The sequence below is a fragment of the Rissa tridactyla genome, chromosome 22 (assembly GCF_028500815.1).
Source record: "Rissa tridactyla isolate bRisTri1 chromosome 22, bRisTri1.patW.cur.20221130, whole genome shotgun sequence".
Classification (NCBI taxonomy): Eukaryota; Metazoa; Chordata; class Aves; order Charadriiformes; family Laridae; genus Rissa; species Rissa tridactyla.
In genome coordinates this window covers 1,452,572-1,467,398 of record NC_071487.1, presented here as the reverse complement: position 1 = coordinate 1,467,398, position 14,827 = coordinate 1,452,572, and the positions used below count along the sequence as shown (strand labels likewise).

Here is a 14,827-nt window from a genome sequence, read left to right as displayed (position 1 = left end):
CTCTTAAAAGGGCGATGGCAGAGCGGAGGTGGTGGTGGGGACACGGGGTGGGGGGGCGCGGAGGGGAGGGTGGAAGGCGGTGGGGGACACGGAGAGGGGGGAGACGGTGGGAGATGGACGAGAGGGGGTGGGCGGGCGGGGGGGGACACGGACACGAGGGGGGACACGGACACGTGGGGGTGGACCACGGCACGGAGGGACACGGGCGTGAGAGGGTGGATGTGGAGGGACAGGGACGTGGAGGGACACGGACGCGGGGGGGTGGACGTGGAGGGACATGGACACGGGCGTGAGAGGGTGGATGTGGAGAGACACGGAGGTGGTGGAGGCAGGAGGACGGGGACGAGAGGGGGGAGGCGTGGGGGGACACGGACACGAGGGGGCGGACACGGGCATGGAGGGACACGGGTGTGCGAGGGCGGACGTGGAGGGACAGGGACGTGGAGGGACACGGACACGAGGGGGTGGACACGGAGGAACACAGAGATGGGGGGCTGGCCACGGAGTTGGTGGACACGGGGGGGGACACGGACACGGACACGGACACGGGGGGGGACACGGAGGGACATGGACGCGAGGGGGTGGACGTGCGTGGAAAGGGACAGGAGGGGAGGGACACGGGGACTGGATGTGAGAGGGGGGACATGGAGGGACACGGACACCAGGGGGCGGGCCACGGGCAGGGGTGGACACCGAAGGACATGGCTGTGGGGGGGCGGAGGGACACGGAGGGACAGGGAGACGGGGGAGGGACATGGAGGGGAGGGACACGGGGACAATGGACCCAGAGGGACGTGGAGGTGACGGGTGGGCATGGAGGGACACGGACACGGGGGGGACACTGGGGGGTGGACGCAGGACACGGACATGAGTGGCAGACACAGGTGCACGGGGGGACACGGACACGGGGTGGGGGGGGGGACGCACGACACGGACATGGGGAGAGACCCCGAGGGATGGGGACGTGGGGAACACAGCGGTGGGGTCCCCAACCCTGTGCGGGGACACGGCCGCGCACCCACGGGGGGACCCCAGGGGGGGCCCGATCCTGCCCACACGCCCTCCCCGGCCGCTGCGTTAATTGCACCAACGCATCGTTGAGACCCTGACAGTCCCGTCCCCCCACCCCCCCCGGCTTCACCGGGCCCCCCGCCGCCGTGCACGCGTGACCGTGCTGCCGGCGCACACGCGTGTGCACGCACGAGCGCGCGCCCGTGAGCCCCCAGCGCGCGTGCCCCCGCGCGCAGGAGCACACGCGTGTGCGTGCCCGTGCGTGCCCACCCGTGTGCCCGGGGGGGGGGGGGGGGGGGGAGGGGGGGCCGCTGGAGCCGCCTGTTCGGGTGCTCCCCGGGCACCGGGGACACGGGGGCTGGGGGGGGGGTGGGGGTGGGGGTCCCCCATCCGGTGCCGACACGCGAGGCCGTGGAGATGCTCAGCATCCCCCCCAGCCCAGCCCTCAGACTCCCCCCCCGGGGCCCCCCCCAAGCCCCCCGGGCAGGGAACAGCACGGCTGCAGTGGTGTCGGAGCCCTTCGGCACCCCAGGAAAGGCCCGGGGGGTCCGGCGGTGGCTGGGGGGTGCTGAGCTGGGGGTGCTGCACCCCCCCCCCCCCACCCCGGAGCCAGCTACGCCCCGGCGGGGTGACAGGGGACGGCAGGACCCGCCTGTTCCTCTTCCCCTGCCCCTGCCCCCGCCAGGCGGAGAGGCGGCCGGAGCGCAGGCGAGTCGAGGTGCTGGGGACCGGGGAGGGGGGGGGACACCCGCACATGGAAAACCACCTGTCGGGACCCCCGGGGAGAGAGGGAGCGGGGTGGGTGCCAGACTGGGCTGCACTGGTTTGTGCTGGGAGGGGGAAAGCTCAGCAGGGGACTTGGCGGGGGGGGTGCCTGCTCAGGCGTGGGTCTTGCTGACCCCCCCCCCCCCGTTTCTCCCCCCAGGTGGCTGGCGGGGCAGAGGGGCCATGGGACACCCTGCGGCCCCCCCTAGTGCTGCTGCTGCTGCTGCGCCCTGCGTCCCCCTTGTCCCCCTGCTTCCCCGTGCCCACGGACGCCCCCGGCGTGCTGGATTTGACCAACCGCAGCCGGCAGTGCGCCGAGCTGGACTGGGGGGCCCTTCCAGCGGCAGAGCCGGGTGCTGCTGAGCCATAACGGCATCGACGCCCTGAGCCCCTCATCCCGCGTCGGGCCTGGCCTGGAGGAGCTGGACCTGTCCTACAACCGGCTGCGGGAGCTGCCACCCGCCTTCCTCGGCCACGCGCGGGGGCTGCGGCACCTCCGCCTGCAGCACAACCGCCTGCGGGAGCTGCCCCCCGGCTTCTTCGCCAACGCCACGGCCCTGCAGAGCCTGCGGCTGGAGGGCAACCCCCTGCCCGCCGTGCCCCCCACCGCCTTCCAGCCCACCCTGCGCGACCTGGTGGTGCCGTGCCGCTGCGACGTGGTGGGCAGCGTCCTGGCGCCCTGCGCCTGCTCCAGCACAACTGCACGGCGCCCAACTGCCGCTGCCTCACCTCCCACCTCGACTCCTTAAACGTCACCCATTTCCACGGCAGGGAATGTCGAGGCAGCGTGGGGCTGGTGGCCGGCTTGGCTGGGGCGGCTGGCGGGGGTGGCCGTGCTGCTCGTGGTCACCGTTGTGGTTTGCTATCGGCGGAGGAAAGCGGCCGCCGTGGCTGCCGACACCGTGTGGGGTAAGTGGGAGCCTGGTGCGGCCCACGGGCAGCCCCGCTACATCAGCCGGGCCGCTGAGACGGACACCACCGATGCTGCTGCCGCTGCCGCACCGGACTATGAGAACACCTTTGTGACCCCTGGCACCGCCCCGGCCACCACGCGGGGCTGGACACCGGGATGGCAGGAGAAGCGGTACAGGTGAGGATCCGGCACGGGGACCAGCTGCTCAGGGGCATGTCCCATCCCCTCCTCTGCTGTGCTGTACTGTGCCATGTTGTCCCATGCCATCCCATGCCATGATGTGCCATCCCATGCCATGCCATGCTATCCCATCCCATCCCGTGCTGAGCTGTGCCGTGCCATCCCATCCCATCCCATCCCATCCCATCCCATCCTGTCCAATCCCATCTCATCCCATCCTGTCCCATCCTGTGCCATGCCATCCCATTCCATCCTGTCCCATCCCATTCTCTGCCATGCCGTGCCATCCCATCCCATCCCATCCCATCCCATCCCATCCCATCCAGTCCTGTCCTGTCCCGTCCCGTCCCGTCCCATCCTGTCCCGTCCCATCCGGTGCTGTCCCACCCCATCCCATGCCACCCCACGCAGTGCCACCCATCCCACGCTGTCCCATCCCGCCATCCCAAGGCCCAGGCGCTTGCTGGGGCCGAGCCCTTTCCCCCCACCCGCACCCCCAGAGCCACCCCATGGCCTTCGCTCCCCCCCTCAGGGACCAGCCACCCCCGACCTGCCCCATCTCCGGGGCGCGGTGGGGCGGGTGCCACCCTCTGTCCCCCCCAGCCCGCAGGTCCCGGCGGATGACGACTATTTCCTGGAGAGCGAGGCCGTCCCCGGGGACCAGCCCATCTACGCCAACACGCGGAGCCCCGGCGAGGGCGAGGACATCTACATCATCCCCGGCCAGTGAGGGGCCGGGGGGGCCGGGGGGAGAGGCTATGGCTTCCACGGATGCTTCTTCTCGGGGCTTTCCCCACCGGCCCCCAGCCCAGAGGGGATGGGGATGGGCTGCGCCATGGATGTGGGCTCTGTGGGTCTCCCCACGGCTGGGAACGGGGACACACGTGGTCCCCCCGCGTGCGTCCTGCCAGGGATGCCTTTCTCAGGGGATGTTGTTTTTAACCCCCCCCCCCCCGGACCTCCTCCTTCACCCCAGTTCCCACCGCGGGGTGAGCGCTGAGGGCTGGAGCTTCCTCCCCAGCCACCGGCCACCGACCGCGGGGACGCCTCGGCACAGCATCTGCCGGCAGCCGCCGCGACGGAGCCTTCCCTGCTGGGGACGTGCGTGGGGCCCCGCCGCGGCCATCCGGCAGAGCAGGGGGCCATGGGGTGACCGCGGCGCACGGTTCCGCTTCCCCTTTCGGCTGCCGATGGAGAGTCTCAGGGTGCACGTGCGCTTGGGGACATGCCAGCAGCTGGGGACATCCAGGCACCGGGACCAGCCCTGCTGTCACCTGCACACACAGCCCCCCCTTTTTCTGCTAAATCTGCCAGTTTGGGGAACAGAGCAAAAGCCCCTTTTTTTTTTTTAACGCTGCTGGCAAGACCCCCGAGCCCATCGCTGCCAGGTTGTGCACCCCGAGGGGACCGGCAGCCTGGGGACACGGGGACGCGGTGGCTTGTCCGGGTGCCCCCCCAGCTCTGCGTGGCTCCCCTGAGCTCCAGCCCTTGTGGTGCTCCACCGTGGCCCATTAAATGGTTTAATTAAGTGACCTGCGTAGCTCCCGCTCTGGTGCTGTTACGGGCTGGACCCGTCCCTCTGGCAGCGCTGGGGGCGGCAGCGGCTGAGCGGAGCCGCGGTGCGTTATCTGCTCGTGGCTCTGCCAGCCCCGAGGAGGGGTGTCGGGAACACGGGGGGGGGGCTGTAAACATTAACCCGAAGGAGCTGCCTGAGGCTGGAGGTCCCTGGGGAAAGTCCAGAGCCCCCAGAGCCCCTGTCCCCAGAGCTGGGCTGCCAAGGGACCAGGACCCTAAGGACAGGTCTCCAGAGCAGAGGTCGTGTCACTTTGCCCCAGGTCCCCAGAGCAGAGGTCGCTGCAGCCGAGGTCCCTTAAGTCCATGTCCACGGAGCTAATGTCCCCATAGCTTGTGTCCACGAAGACCCAGTCCTCAAAGCCCCCATCCACAAAGTGGAGGTCCCCGTATCCCATGTCCTTCGAGGCGCTGGTCCCCAAAGGCCCCATCCCTAGATTGGAGGTCCCCTCAGCTTGTGTCCCTGAAGCCCTGGTCCCCAAAGACCCCATCCCCAGAGTGGAGGTCCCCATATCTCATGTCCCTCAAGTCCTGGTCTCCAAAGCCCATGTCCCCAGACCAGAGGTCCCCATATCCCACGTTCCTCAAGCCCAGGTCCCCACCGGGAGCTGCCAAAGGGCCAGGCAGCCCAGGACACCCCTGGGACGTGCTGGAAGAGGGGACAGGACAGAGAGGAGCCGTGACCAGCAGAGCCACCCCATCCATCTGTGGCGAGTCCCTTGGGGACACGGGGTGTGCCACCAACCTCCGCGGTGGCAGAGCCCCGGGGGAGCCGGGATTCCCCCCACCCCTTGGTGTCTGCGGGGTCCCACAGCCAGAGATACCTGGAAATGGGGCAAAGGCCGCATCCCAGCTGGACGTCCCTCCCGGGGGGTCAAGGCTGCGCCCAGCACCCACCTCAAGGACGCAAACAACCCAAAGGTCTCTGGGAGCATCGCCCAGGCGTTACTCACGCGCCCCGGCAGCCGCTGGCAGGGTGGGGATGGGGCCGGCCCCGCCATAAGGATTTACCGGCAAATCCATATGGAACCGGCTCCCAGCCTGCGGAGCGGGGGAGCTGAGGGTCCGGGCTGCGGGACCCCCCGGCCAACAGCGACCCATTGGGAGGCTTTGGTCAGAGACCCCCCCCGGCGGGTCACGCAGGAGGAGCAGCCAGCACCCCTGTTCCCATCGCTTTATTGATTTACATTATTACATTATTTCTGTTTTATAGAAATATATAAAATACAAATACCCCAAAAGAACCCCTTTCCCGAAAAGGTACTTTGCTATAAAATACAATAAGTTAGCAATAAATAAGAAAGTTGTATAAATACATCTCTAAGCAGGGAAGAGATGATGCTCAGACGGACGTGGAGTGGGCCGCGGGCACAGACCCACCCCGGCCCGTTCGGGCTCTCCCGGGTGGGGAGGATCCACCTACCAAATAAAATATGGTTTTAAATAAGGGAAGAGAGGGAGGGAATAAGTTATGGTGGCCTGTGGAGGGGGGGTTCACAACTGGAGACCTCGGGGCTGGGTCAGGCAGTGGAGTTGGGGCCGGTCCTGAGGCGTTTCGTGGCACGGGGGCTGGTTTTTGGGATGCTGGAGCTGCCGGGAAGCACCTGTTCGGGTGGTCTGAGCTGGAGGCGACGCCATCAGGCACAGTGGCACCTGGTGACCAGCATGTCCTCGAAGAGGGTGGAGACCAGCCTGCCCTCGCCGTCGTAGTGCATCAGCACCATGGGGTCGTAGCCGGCGGGGACGCAGCAGGGCGGCGGGGTGGCTTTGGAGAGGGAGTGCATGCGGGCTTTGATCTGGGCGTGCATGCTGGCCGGCTTGTAGTTGTGGGGACAGGAACCTTCGCAGAACCTCATGTAGTAGCTGTTGGGGGCGATGACCCAGTCCGACCAGCCGATGTCCTGGAAGGAGACCTTGAGCGACTTGAGGCAACATTTCCCGTCGCTCTTCCCGCACTCCTCCTCCAGCCCCCGCGCTCTCCTGGCCCCCCGCCTCGCGGTCTCGTGGGTTTCCACCTCCAGCACCAGCGTCTCGCCCCCTGGGGTGGCCATCAAGGCCGGGACGTCGGCTGTGAAGGCCAGCTCCAGGCGCAGAGTGTCCTCGGGACCCGTGGCCCAGGGCTGGACGGCTGCCGTGAGGTCCAGGCTCGGGGCAGCAAGGTCCAGTTCTTGGCTACGCAGGAGCCGGGGGGTCCCATGAGCCCCCCCCAGCATGTAGATGCTGACCTGGGGGGGCTCCGAGGCGTTGAGTGGGGTCATGCCGGGGGACGCCAGCGACTGCTTGAAGAGCTTCAGCTCCGCCTGCACCACCCGGAGCTGCCGGTGGAAATCCTCGGTGCGGGAGAGGAGGAGATGGTAGCGGTAGGGACCACGGGGGTCCCGGTCTCCCTGAGGGTCCTGGTGTCCTCCCTGAGGGTCCTGGTCTCCCTGGAGGTCCTGGTGTCCTGGAGGGATGTCCAGCTGGCGCAGCACTGTGGGGACAGGGAGGACGACTGATGTAAGAGCCGGCAATCCCCGCCGCCAGCCACGGCGTGTGACCAGCTCCTGCCAGGCGGCCAAACCGGGAATCACCCAGATCCCGAGGGATGCCGAGGCTGGGGAGATCTGGCTCCATCCTCAGCCCCGGATCACTCGGGACCCACCTGAGGGTCTTGCCGAGGGGCAGCACCTCATGCCGGAGCAGGTGCCCCGGGACCCATGGGGGTGACCCCCCACCCCGCTGTCCTCCCCCAGCCCAACACTCAGCAGGAGTTGAGTATTTCCCTAAATCTCCCCAAATCCAGGTAAACCCCCAAACTGGGGCTCAAGCTGGGGCTGGAGGGATGGCACCTCCCTGCCTCCCCTCCGCTCGCCCCCGAGCCGGCTCGAACCCCGCTGTGAGCACCCACGGCTGCCACCGCTGCTGGGGAGAGCTTTCATCCCACGTTTACTATTTTTTTGTGGTTTGAAGCGAAACGGCTCAAAAAGGTGGCTCCCCCCCACCACCGGGGCAAGGGAAGCAGCTGGGATAAGGATGACCGTGGCCGCCGCAGTTCATGCCCGGTCATGTCCCGACACACGCCGCGGCAGCCGGGCTGACATGCCCGAGCAGGGACACGGCAGGGGACACACATGTCCCAGGGGGATGAGGGTGGCGGGACGCACGCGGAGCCGCGGCCACTTACGTGTGGGGGTCAGGCGATGCAGGCGCCTGGTCCTGGGCACGTCTCCCTCCTCTTCCCGGCTCCGGTTCCCCGTCAGCTCGGCCACTTTGTGCTGGTAGAGCCGCTGCGCTCTCCGGATGCTCTCCTGGTCCAGATGCTGCTGGACCGCGGGGGGAGCGGACATCCCCAGCCGCTCCAGGATCCCTTTTTTGATGGCTTCCAGCTGGAGCCTGTCCCCGTCCCACGCGTGTGGCCTCGTCTCCGCGCCGGGGAGAAGCAGCAGGAGCTGGAGGCAGGTGAGGGCAGCCCCGACATCCCGCAGCGCCCTCGGCATGGCGCAGGCGGCCGGTGCTCCCCGGGGGGGGGATTTATCTGCAAAACCTCTTGCGCAAAGGCGGGACGTGCAGCTCCCGGCGATGCTGCCAGGGGAATGAATGAAGTGGACAAGACCTGACTTTATAGGAGCCGAACTTTGCCCGCCCTCCGTCCCCCCTCCCCGTCCCAGGGTGACGCCGGAGTAAACACCCAGCAGGAATTTCTCCTCTCCGCCTGGGATTTCACTGTCAGGAGCTCCGACAGTGCTGGAATCGGGTGATTTGCAAGCTGGCTTGCAGCTGTGGACACGAAAAATATATAGTCCTGTTTCTCAGACACAAAGGTTTCCCTTCCACCTCCCGTTTTCCCTGTAGATCCGTGGCCGGGGGGATGCCCCTCACCCTCTTGGCGAGGGACAAGCGGCCGCGGGCACCGTCCGCTGGCCTGGGAGGTGGCAGAGCGGGTGGCAGGGGGTGACGGAGGGAGGAGAGGGTGATGTGCGGGACCATGAGTGCTGCGGGTGGCACCGTGGTGCGGCTCATCCATCCCTGCATCCTCGGCTGCCTTCTCCGTCCTTCACCTCACGCCAGTCCCCGCTGGCACGCGGGGTCCCCAATATCGGCTGAGCCGGGCATCCAGCCCCTTCCCTAAATCCAGGGAAGCAGCGGCGGAGCAGGGAGGCAGCGGCCGGGCAGCCCGGCTCATGCCGGTACATGCGGGAAGGAGCGGATCAGCGTTGGACCTTGTCCTACCAAACCGGTTGATGACACCACAGCCCGGCTTGCGGCAGCGGCTCCTCTGTGCAAGCCCGTGTCCGGTCCCTCCTGAAGCAACCGCGGCCAGGGCTTACGTCATCCCCGGGCAGCCCGATGGCAGTCGGGACGGAGCCGGGCACGCCGGGGTGGCACGCATCCAGCGGGGCCACGTGCCCAGAGCGGGGCTGCCCACGGGCTGGGGAGGAGAAAACCCTCGGTGGGAACCGGCCACCGAGGCTGGGGTGGAACCACCCGTCCCTCGCCTTCTCTAAGGGATGCTTCCACCAAAAAGAGGAGCAGAGGGATGAGAAACTCCAGGTCGGACGAGGCAATGGGCAGGTCCCCCCCGGCGCCAGGGCAGGCAAGGCTGATCCCAAATGTCCTGAAGTCGAGCCAAGCGCCTGGTCTTTAACTGTGCTCCTGCCACGGGATGAACATGTTTACAGTAATCCCATGATTTACGGCTGTTTATCGCCTGCTCCTCCTCGGGAGCCGGCTCCAGCCTTACTCCTGCCTTTCTCACCCAGTTTCTCGAGGGGTTGCCTGAGGCGAGACCGAGACCAAACGTTTCACCCTAAAACACGTGAAAGGAGAAGTTTGTCAGCACCAGCAGCATCACGTGGAGGGGATTTGCCCCAGCTCTGGCTCCTCTGCCCTGCCCTGGATCCGTCCTGGCAGAGGGATGGATGAGGATGGGGCAGGAGGAGCCCAGAGACCTCGCGCCGTTTCACGCTGCCTTTCTCTGCCCGCAGCCTCCAGCGTGGAAAGAACCCCCCGGGCGGCTCACGGGGAAACCTCGGGGCAAGGTTTCTCTCGATGCTGTGTCCCACGGGGAGCTGGGCACCGTCCCGCTGCTGCCGCGGGTGGCACGGCACCCGTCCCTCCGGCAGCCGGGCAGGGAACGTGCTGGGACGAGCATCTTCCCGCATGGAGGGGGTCCGGGCGCTGGCTCCTCATCGGGTGCTTGTGTTCCAGCCGGAGCTGTGGGATCCTTAGGGAATTCCCAGGAGCACCAAGCCCCTCTGTGATCCCCTCCCCTGGGGATTTTATCAGCTGGGTGACAACAACCTTCACCCCCCCAGTTCAAGGAAGAGAGGGAGCGTCACTCCAGCAGGACCACAGACCTGGGGGTATCACGCTGGGGCAGAGCCGCCACGCCACCCCCTCCGTCCCCAGCAGCTCCGGGTCCCCAGCAGCCACCAGCCGGGCCACCAGCCCCCTCCGCCATCTGCGCGGTGCCCAACGCGCTCGTCCAAAGCCAAATCGGAGCCTCGCAGCGCGTCCGGGTGCAGGAAGAGGCCCCGACCCCGCAGCGATCACATTGCCCGGCCCTTGAGCAAGACCCGGCAAAACCCTAAATGCCGAAGTTCTGCTTTTGCAATGCATTTTCTAACCGTGGGCGCGTTGCGTGGTGTGAGCCCCATCCACGAGTGACGCACGGTGGCTCATGCTTGGAGACCATCAAAGTTTGCCGAAGACGGATGTTTTCCCCCCAAAAGGCGCCAGCCGTGGAAGTCGGAGATTTACAGTCCAGCACCAGCCATAAAACTTGTGTTTTAAGAGCAGCGGCCGCGGATGCCGAGTGACCCGTTATGAAATGTCCCGGCGTGTCCTCCCCAGCCTGCAAGATGTGATTGCGCAGCTTCAGCCCCGCGCGCAAACAGCGTCCCGCGTTCCCTCCGGTCCTGGCTGGGCCGTGAGCTGCACGGGAAGGTCGTGTTTCTCCAACACCTCTTCCCAGCGGGATGCAGGTTCCTCTCCAGTTACTGCGAGCATCCCTCGCCAAGGTGCAGCCGCAGCACAGCTCCCGCCGACCCAGCACGGATCTGGAGCGGCCATTTATAGGAGCGCTTGGCCACGGGGTTGCTGGTGGTCAGGGACTCCCAGACCTCGGACGGGCCAAGAGAAGGGCTGAGGGTGAGGAGGAGCCAATGCCCTGGTGCCATCACTCCTCTGCACGGGGGCCAGCAGCTGGAAAGGCTGCTAGAAAGCCAGGTGAAAGCTCAGAGCGCGCACGGCTGAGCCTGGAAAGATGTAAATATTCTTTTCACCTTCTCTCCATCTCCAGACAGGAGATGGCCAGCAGCTGGGGGACATGGCGGATGCTCGCTGCCGTCCCCAGAGCCACCCGCGGCTCCCAGCTGAGCCAGCACCGGAGAAAGAAGCCACGTTGCAAATGCTGAGACTAAGCACCAGAAGAAAGGAGAAGGGGAACGTGGACATTAGTCACTTCCCCTTGAAACACAAGCTGCCCACAGCCTTGAACTTGAACCAGCTGGAGCAGGGCTCGGAGCGGGGCCAGGGACGTTCCCGGTGCCGCAAAGGGGTGCGGTACCAGCCCCAAACCCACCACACACGACCGGGGCTTCGCGCCTCCTCGAGTGCAATTGTCCCCCAGCTCGATGCCACTGTGCCCGAGGGGACGTCCCCGCTCCGCTCCCCCCGGCCCAGCCCATGGCGGGGCTGATGGGGGCGAGCAGAGATGAGGGGGCTCCGTGGGACCTCTGTTCCCCAAAAAGTGCGAAACTTCCCTGCGGGCGCTTGCAGAAACCTCAGCTGTTTCTGTGGCACGCGTTATCGCAAGCAGCAGGAGGGGAAGTGCTGCCCTCCAGATACCAGCTCTCTCGGTTCCTTGCGGCTGTTGAGCAAGTGGCTCCTGAAACGTGCCGAGAGCCTCCGGCCAATGCCAGAGCCCCCCGAGAGCGAGCGCGCATCAGCCCCGGGACCGACGGAGCGAGGTAACAGCATCCCATCATCCGGAGCATCCCGCCATGAGGCATCGGCCTCGGAGTGGGGTTGCTCCCCCCGACCCATGGGACCTGCCCTGCTCCCCGAAACCATGGGGGTTGAGCAAGTCGGGTGCCGGAGGGGGGATATTTCTGCAAAGTACTGCCAGCGAGGCAGGTAATACTTTCCCACAGTGTGTTTTTCAGCCAAGGGCCAAGAAGGGAAGAGCAGCATGGCTTCCCATATCTGCCGCCGCCACGTGAAGCTCCGAGCAGCTCCCAGGGCTTGGTCTCTAGGGAAGTTGGTGGCTGGAGGCAGCTTCAGCACTTCCAGGAGTCAGAAAACCCTTGGCGGAGAGGAGGAACCCAGCCGGGCTCCGAAGTGGCCCATCGGTCACATCATGGACAAGGTTTGCTCCATCCCATCCCATTCCAGGTCTGGAAATGGGCAGAGAGGGATGGGAGAGGAGGGCTCTCCCTCCGCTGCCAGCCCGGGATGTTTGGGAAGCCACGTCCCATGTTTTCCCAACGCTGGCTGCTGTCACCATGAACTGGCAGAGTGGGAGCTGTCTTGACCTTTAGATGTTTCTAAATAAAAAACAAACAGGATGGGTCAGGTGAGCGAAACACAGCTTTTGCCCCGTCGCAGCGGGAATCATGTTTTTTTTTTTTCCCCTCTTTGCTGCAAAGTTTACAGCATCTGCCAAAAATGAGACTTCTGCTCCACTTGGACAAAGACGTTTCTGCCTTGACTGCATCCGTGGTCGATGATTAACTGGAATTCCCAGTCCCCTGGGCCCGGGCAGTGCAGGATATTGCTCCATCGAGGTCTCTATTTTCTATTTTTGGATTGGAGACGTCCTCACTGACCACCTTCCTTACCGTGGCGCTTTTGGCGTGAGGAAGTTCTCTGCTTGCGATGAGCATCTTCCCTGGAACGGAGTCCCAAAAACCAAAGCAACGGATTTACAGCGAAGGTCTGTCCCCGCGCTGGGATGCTTTCCAGCTTGCAAGGGTATTTCCCCTTCGGCGGACATAAATCTGGTGGAACGCCTCAAGAGCATCCCCTGCACCAGGAGCAGGCAGCAAGCTCAGCCCGGGCAAGGTCGGAGTGATGGTTGTTGAGAAACAGCATTTAAAAAGCAGCTTTTCCGTGGCGTGAGGCTCTTTCTGTTCAAAGGGGGACACTTCTCGCCCCTGCGACATGCCGAAACTGCCCTCCGCCTCTGTTTTTTAGCGTAGAGCCAGCAGGTTCCCCCAGGCCGGGGCTTTGGGAGCATCCTGCTCCCTTGGGATGGCGGTGCTGGGCCCAGAAGCGAAGCACGAGGCAGTGGCTGCGGCTCCAAGCAGGGACCTGTCCCGGAGGGACCCGGACCAGCTCCAAATCCTTCCTCCAAAAAGCTTTCCGACACAGAGCAGGGCGGGGGAAATAGATGAAGGAAATCAAATCCAACCCAGGCACACCCCAGAGCAGCATCGCTTCTACCAAGGAAAGCCTAAAAGATGCTACAAGGGAAGAACAACCCAAAAGCTCCTTCAAACGGTAGGATTTTAAGAGTCTGGATGGTTTTTTAAGCGCAAGGCACAGTTTTGGGTGACCCAAGAGAAGGAAAGCTGCTGAAGAACCAGGTGAGGTTGGTGCCAGCCTAACCTCCAACAGAAACAAATGCATTTATTTGTGAACCTGGGCATGGACCGGGCTCCATGTGCCCATCAGGAGGGAATTAGTCACCGGAGCGTGACTCAGGGAAGGGCTGTGTACACAGAGCACGCGACTCCCGCACCGGAGCATCCACGGCAGCGGGAAGCAGCTGGCAAGGAGCAGCAAAAAAAAAAGAGCTTTTCCCCCAGGCCTGAGCCACGGTGCTGTCTGGGAACCAGCCAAGAGACCCCCAGCCCGTAGCAGAGGGAGGTGGTGAATATCCATCCGTATCTGCTGGAAGGCCGGAGCCAGGGAATGAGGTACCTGCAAGTGGCAGGGAAAGAAAAGGCCGGTTGAAATGCTGCGGCGAGGAGCCCTCAAACGGGGAAATACTCAGCCAGAGCATCATCCCTGGCACGGGAAGCTCATACCAGGAATTCTGCGCTGCTCCGGGAGCCTGTCCATCCCCAGGTGGATGGACTCGGGGCGCGACAGGCAGCAAACCCTGACCTGGGACCTGCCTGCTCCGAGCGGGCAGGAAATTCCAGCCATTCCCCTGCACCAGATCCGCAGCTGTGAGTTTGCGATTGAAGCTCTGGGGAGCCCTTGGGCAGGGGCTGGAAAAGGGTGGGCTCTCCAGCACCTTCGCTTGAGCTCAGCTTTGATTTGCAAGCCGGGAAAACGGGGAGGGCGAACGGCCTGCCAGATGGACGCTGCCCAAAAATCCCACCTCGTTTACGGAGGGTTTGGAGGGCTCGGGGAGGAAGAGAAGAGGGGGAACAGAGCAGGCTGTTACAAGAAAGAATTAAGAGTAAGATGTACGAGGAGCCAGCCCACCAGAGGTCTCCTCCCCTGCTCTCGGGATCTGCAGCCAAGAAACCCAAGGGGGATGCTCTGCGACGAGCTTCCCCACCACCGAAAAGCTGCGATCTCTCCCTCCGGAGAGTTCTGGTTGCAAAACGACCTCATCGACACACGGCTTACCCAACAGCATGACATCACTCTGGAAACGCCGCCTGGCAGGAAAAGCTTATCACCTTATAAAAGCGAATTAAAACGAGAGTGATTTCATCAGGGGTTGGCTCACGGGACAGCCTGTGTCCTCTCCGGGGACCACACCTCCTGGCTCCCCTCTGAGGACGATCTCAAACCTCCCCGTGCCCATCGCCGGCTACCAACGGGGGGAATCAAAGCAGAACAACGCAGTGCTCCAACTTCGACAAAAGGGCCGGAGAACTCCATGAGATTGCCACGGCAGCTCAGGGGAAAAAACGTTCCCAGAGCTAGGACACCAAAAAAAGACAGAAAAAGTGGAGATTCAAAAAGAACCATAAAGTTTTCCTTTCTGTTTCCCCCTCCAGTCACAAACCACTGGGACCGGGACATGGCTTTTGGGTTAGGACCTCCCCGAGCCCCTTCCCACCTCGGAATGCTGGGCTGGCTCTGGGCTTCACCAGGCTTCAGCCCTTGGTCTTAGCGAAGCCGTGCCTCGGGTTGATAAATACGACACCCAGCCTGCTCCACAGAGCGGCTGGTGAGGAGTAAACGCTGAACTGCCAACATCCTCGGTGCCGTTGCGGCTCGTGACGCAGGGACCTGATGCTGTGACGCCTCCTCTCCTCCCAGCTCCGCAGCGTCAGGGTGGCGAAAGGCAGGAGGACCACAAGAAGCCTCCGAAGACCACAAGAAGCCACCAGGACCAAGCTGAAGCCGTTGGAAGTGTTGTACCTTCAGGTTGTCCCGCTCTGGCTGTATGGCAGCACCATCTGGTGGCATCAGCCCTCTCCGCTGCCCCAGTTTGCTCCC

At 64.5% G+C, this 14,827-nt stretch overlaps 2 protein-coding genes across 2 annotated transcripts; one reads left to right on the top strand and one right to left on the bottom strand.

The window, feature by feature from the left end:
* Nucleotides 1-1,959: 1,959 nt before the first annotated feature.
* On the top strand, nt 1,960-5,478 carry LOC128900820 (leucine-rich repeat-containing protein 25-like). Its single transcript, XM_054182343.1, is given in 6 exon segments — nt 1,960-1,979; nt 1,981-2,110; nt 2,112-2,489; nt 2,492-2,599; nt 2,601-2,866; nt 3,473-5,478. Coding segments are annotated over 6 exon segments (1,029 nt in total). The 3' UTR covers nt 3,600-5,478.
* Nucleotides 5,479-5,976: 498 nt separating this feature from the next.
* GDF15 (growth differentiation factor 15) lies at nt 5,977-7,917 on the bottom strand. The gene is made up of 2 exons (XM_054182315.1): nt 7,605-7,917; nt 5,977-6,911 (listed from the first exon to the last, which is right to left on the bottom strand). Exons 1-2 carry the CDS (start codon nt 7,915-7,917, stop codon nt 6,079-6,081), a joined length of 1,146 nt encoding a protein of 381 aa, XP_054038290.1. The 3' UTR covers nt 5,977-6,078.
* Nucleotides 7,918-14,827: the final 6,910 nt, after the last annotated feature.

Bases quoted from the DNA above. Each gene is read 5' to 3' on its own strand.
- GDF15 (XM_054182315.1), bottom strand. From the start codon at position 7,917: ATGCCGAGGGCGCTGCGGGATGTCGGGGCTGCCCTCACCTGCCTCCAG. The intron at 6,912-7,604 runs GTAAGTGGCCGC...CTGTCCCCACAG, and splicing joins GCATCGCCTGACCCCCACAC to TGCTGCGCCAGCTGGACATC.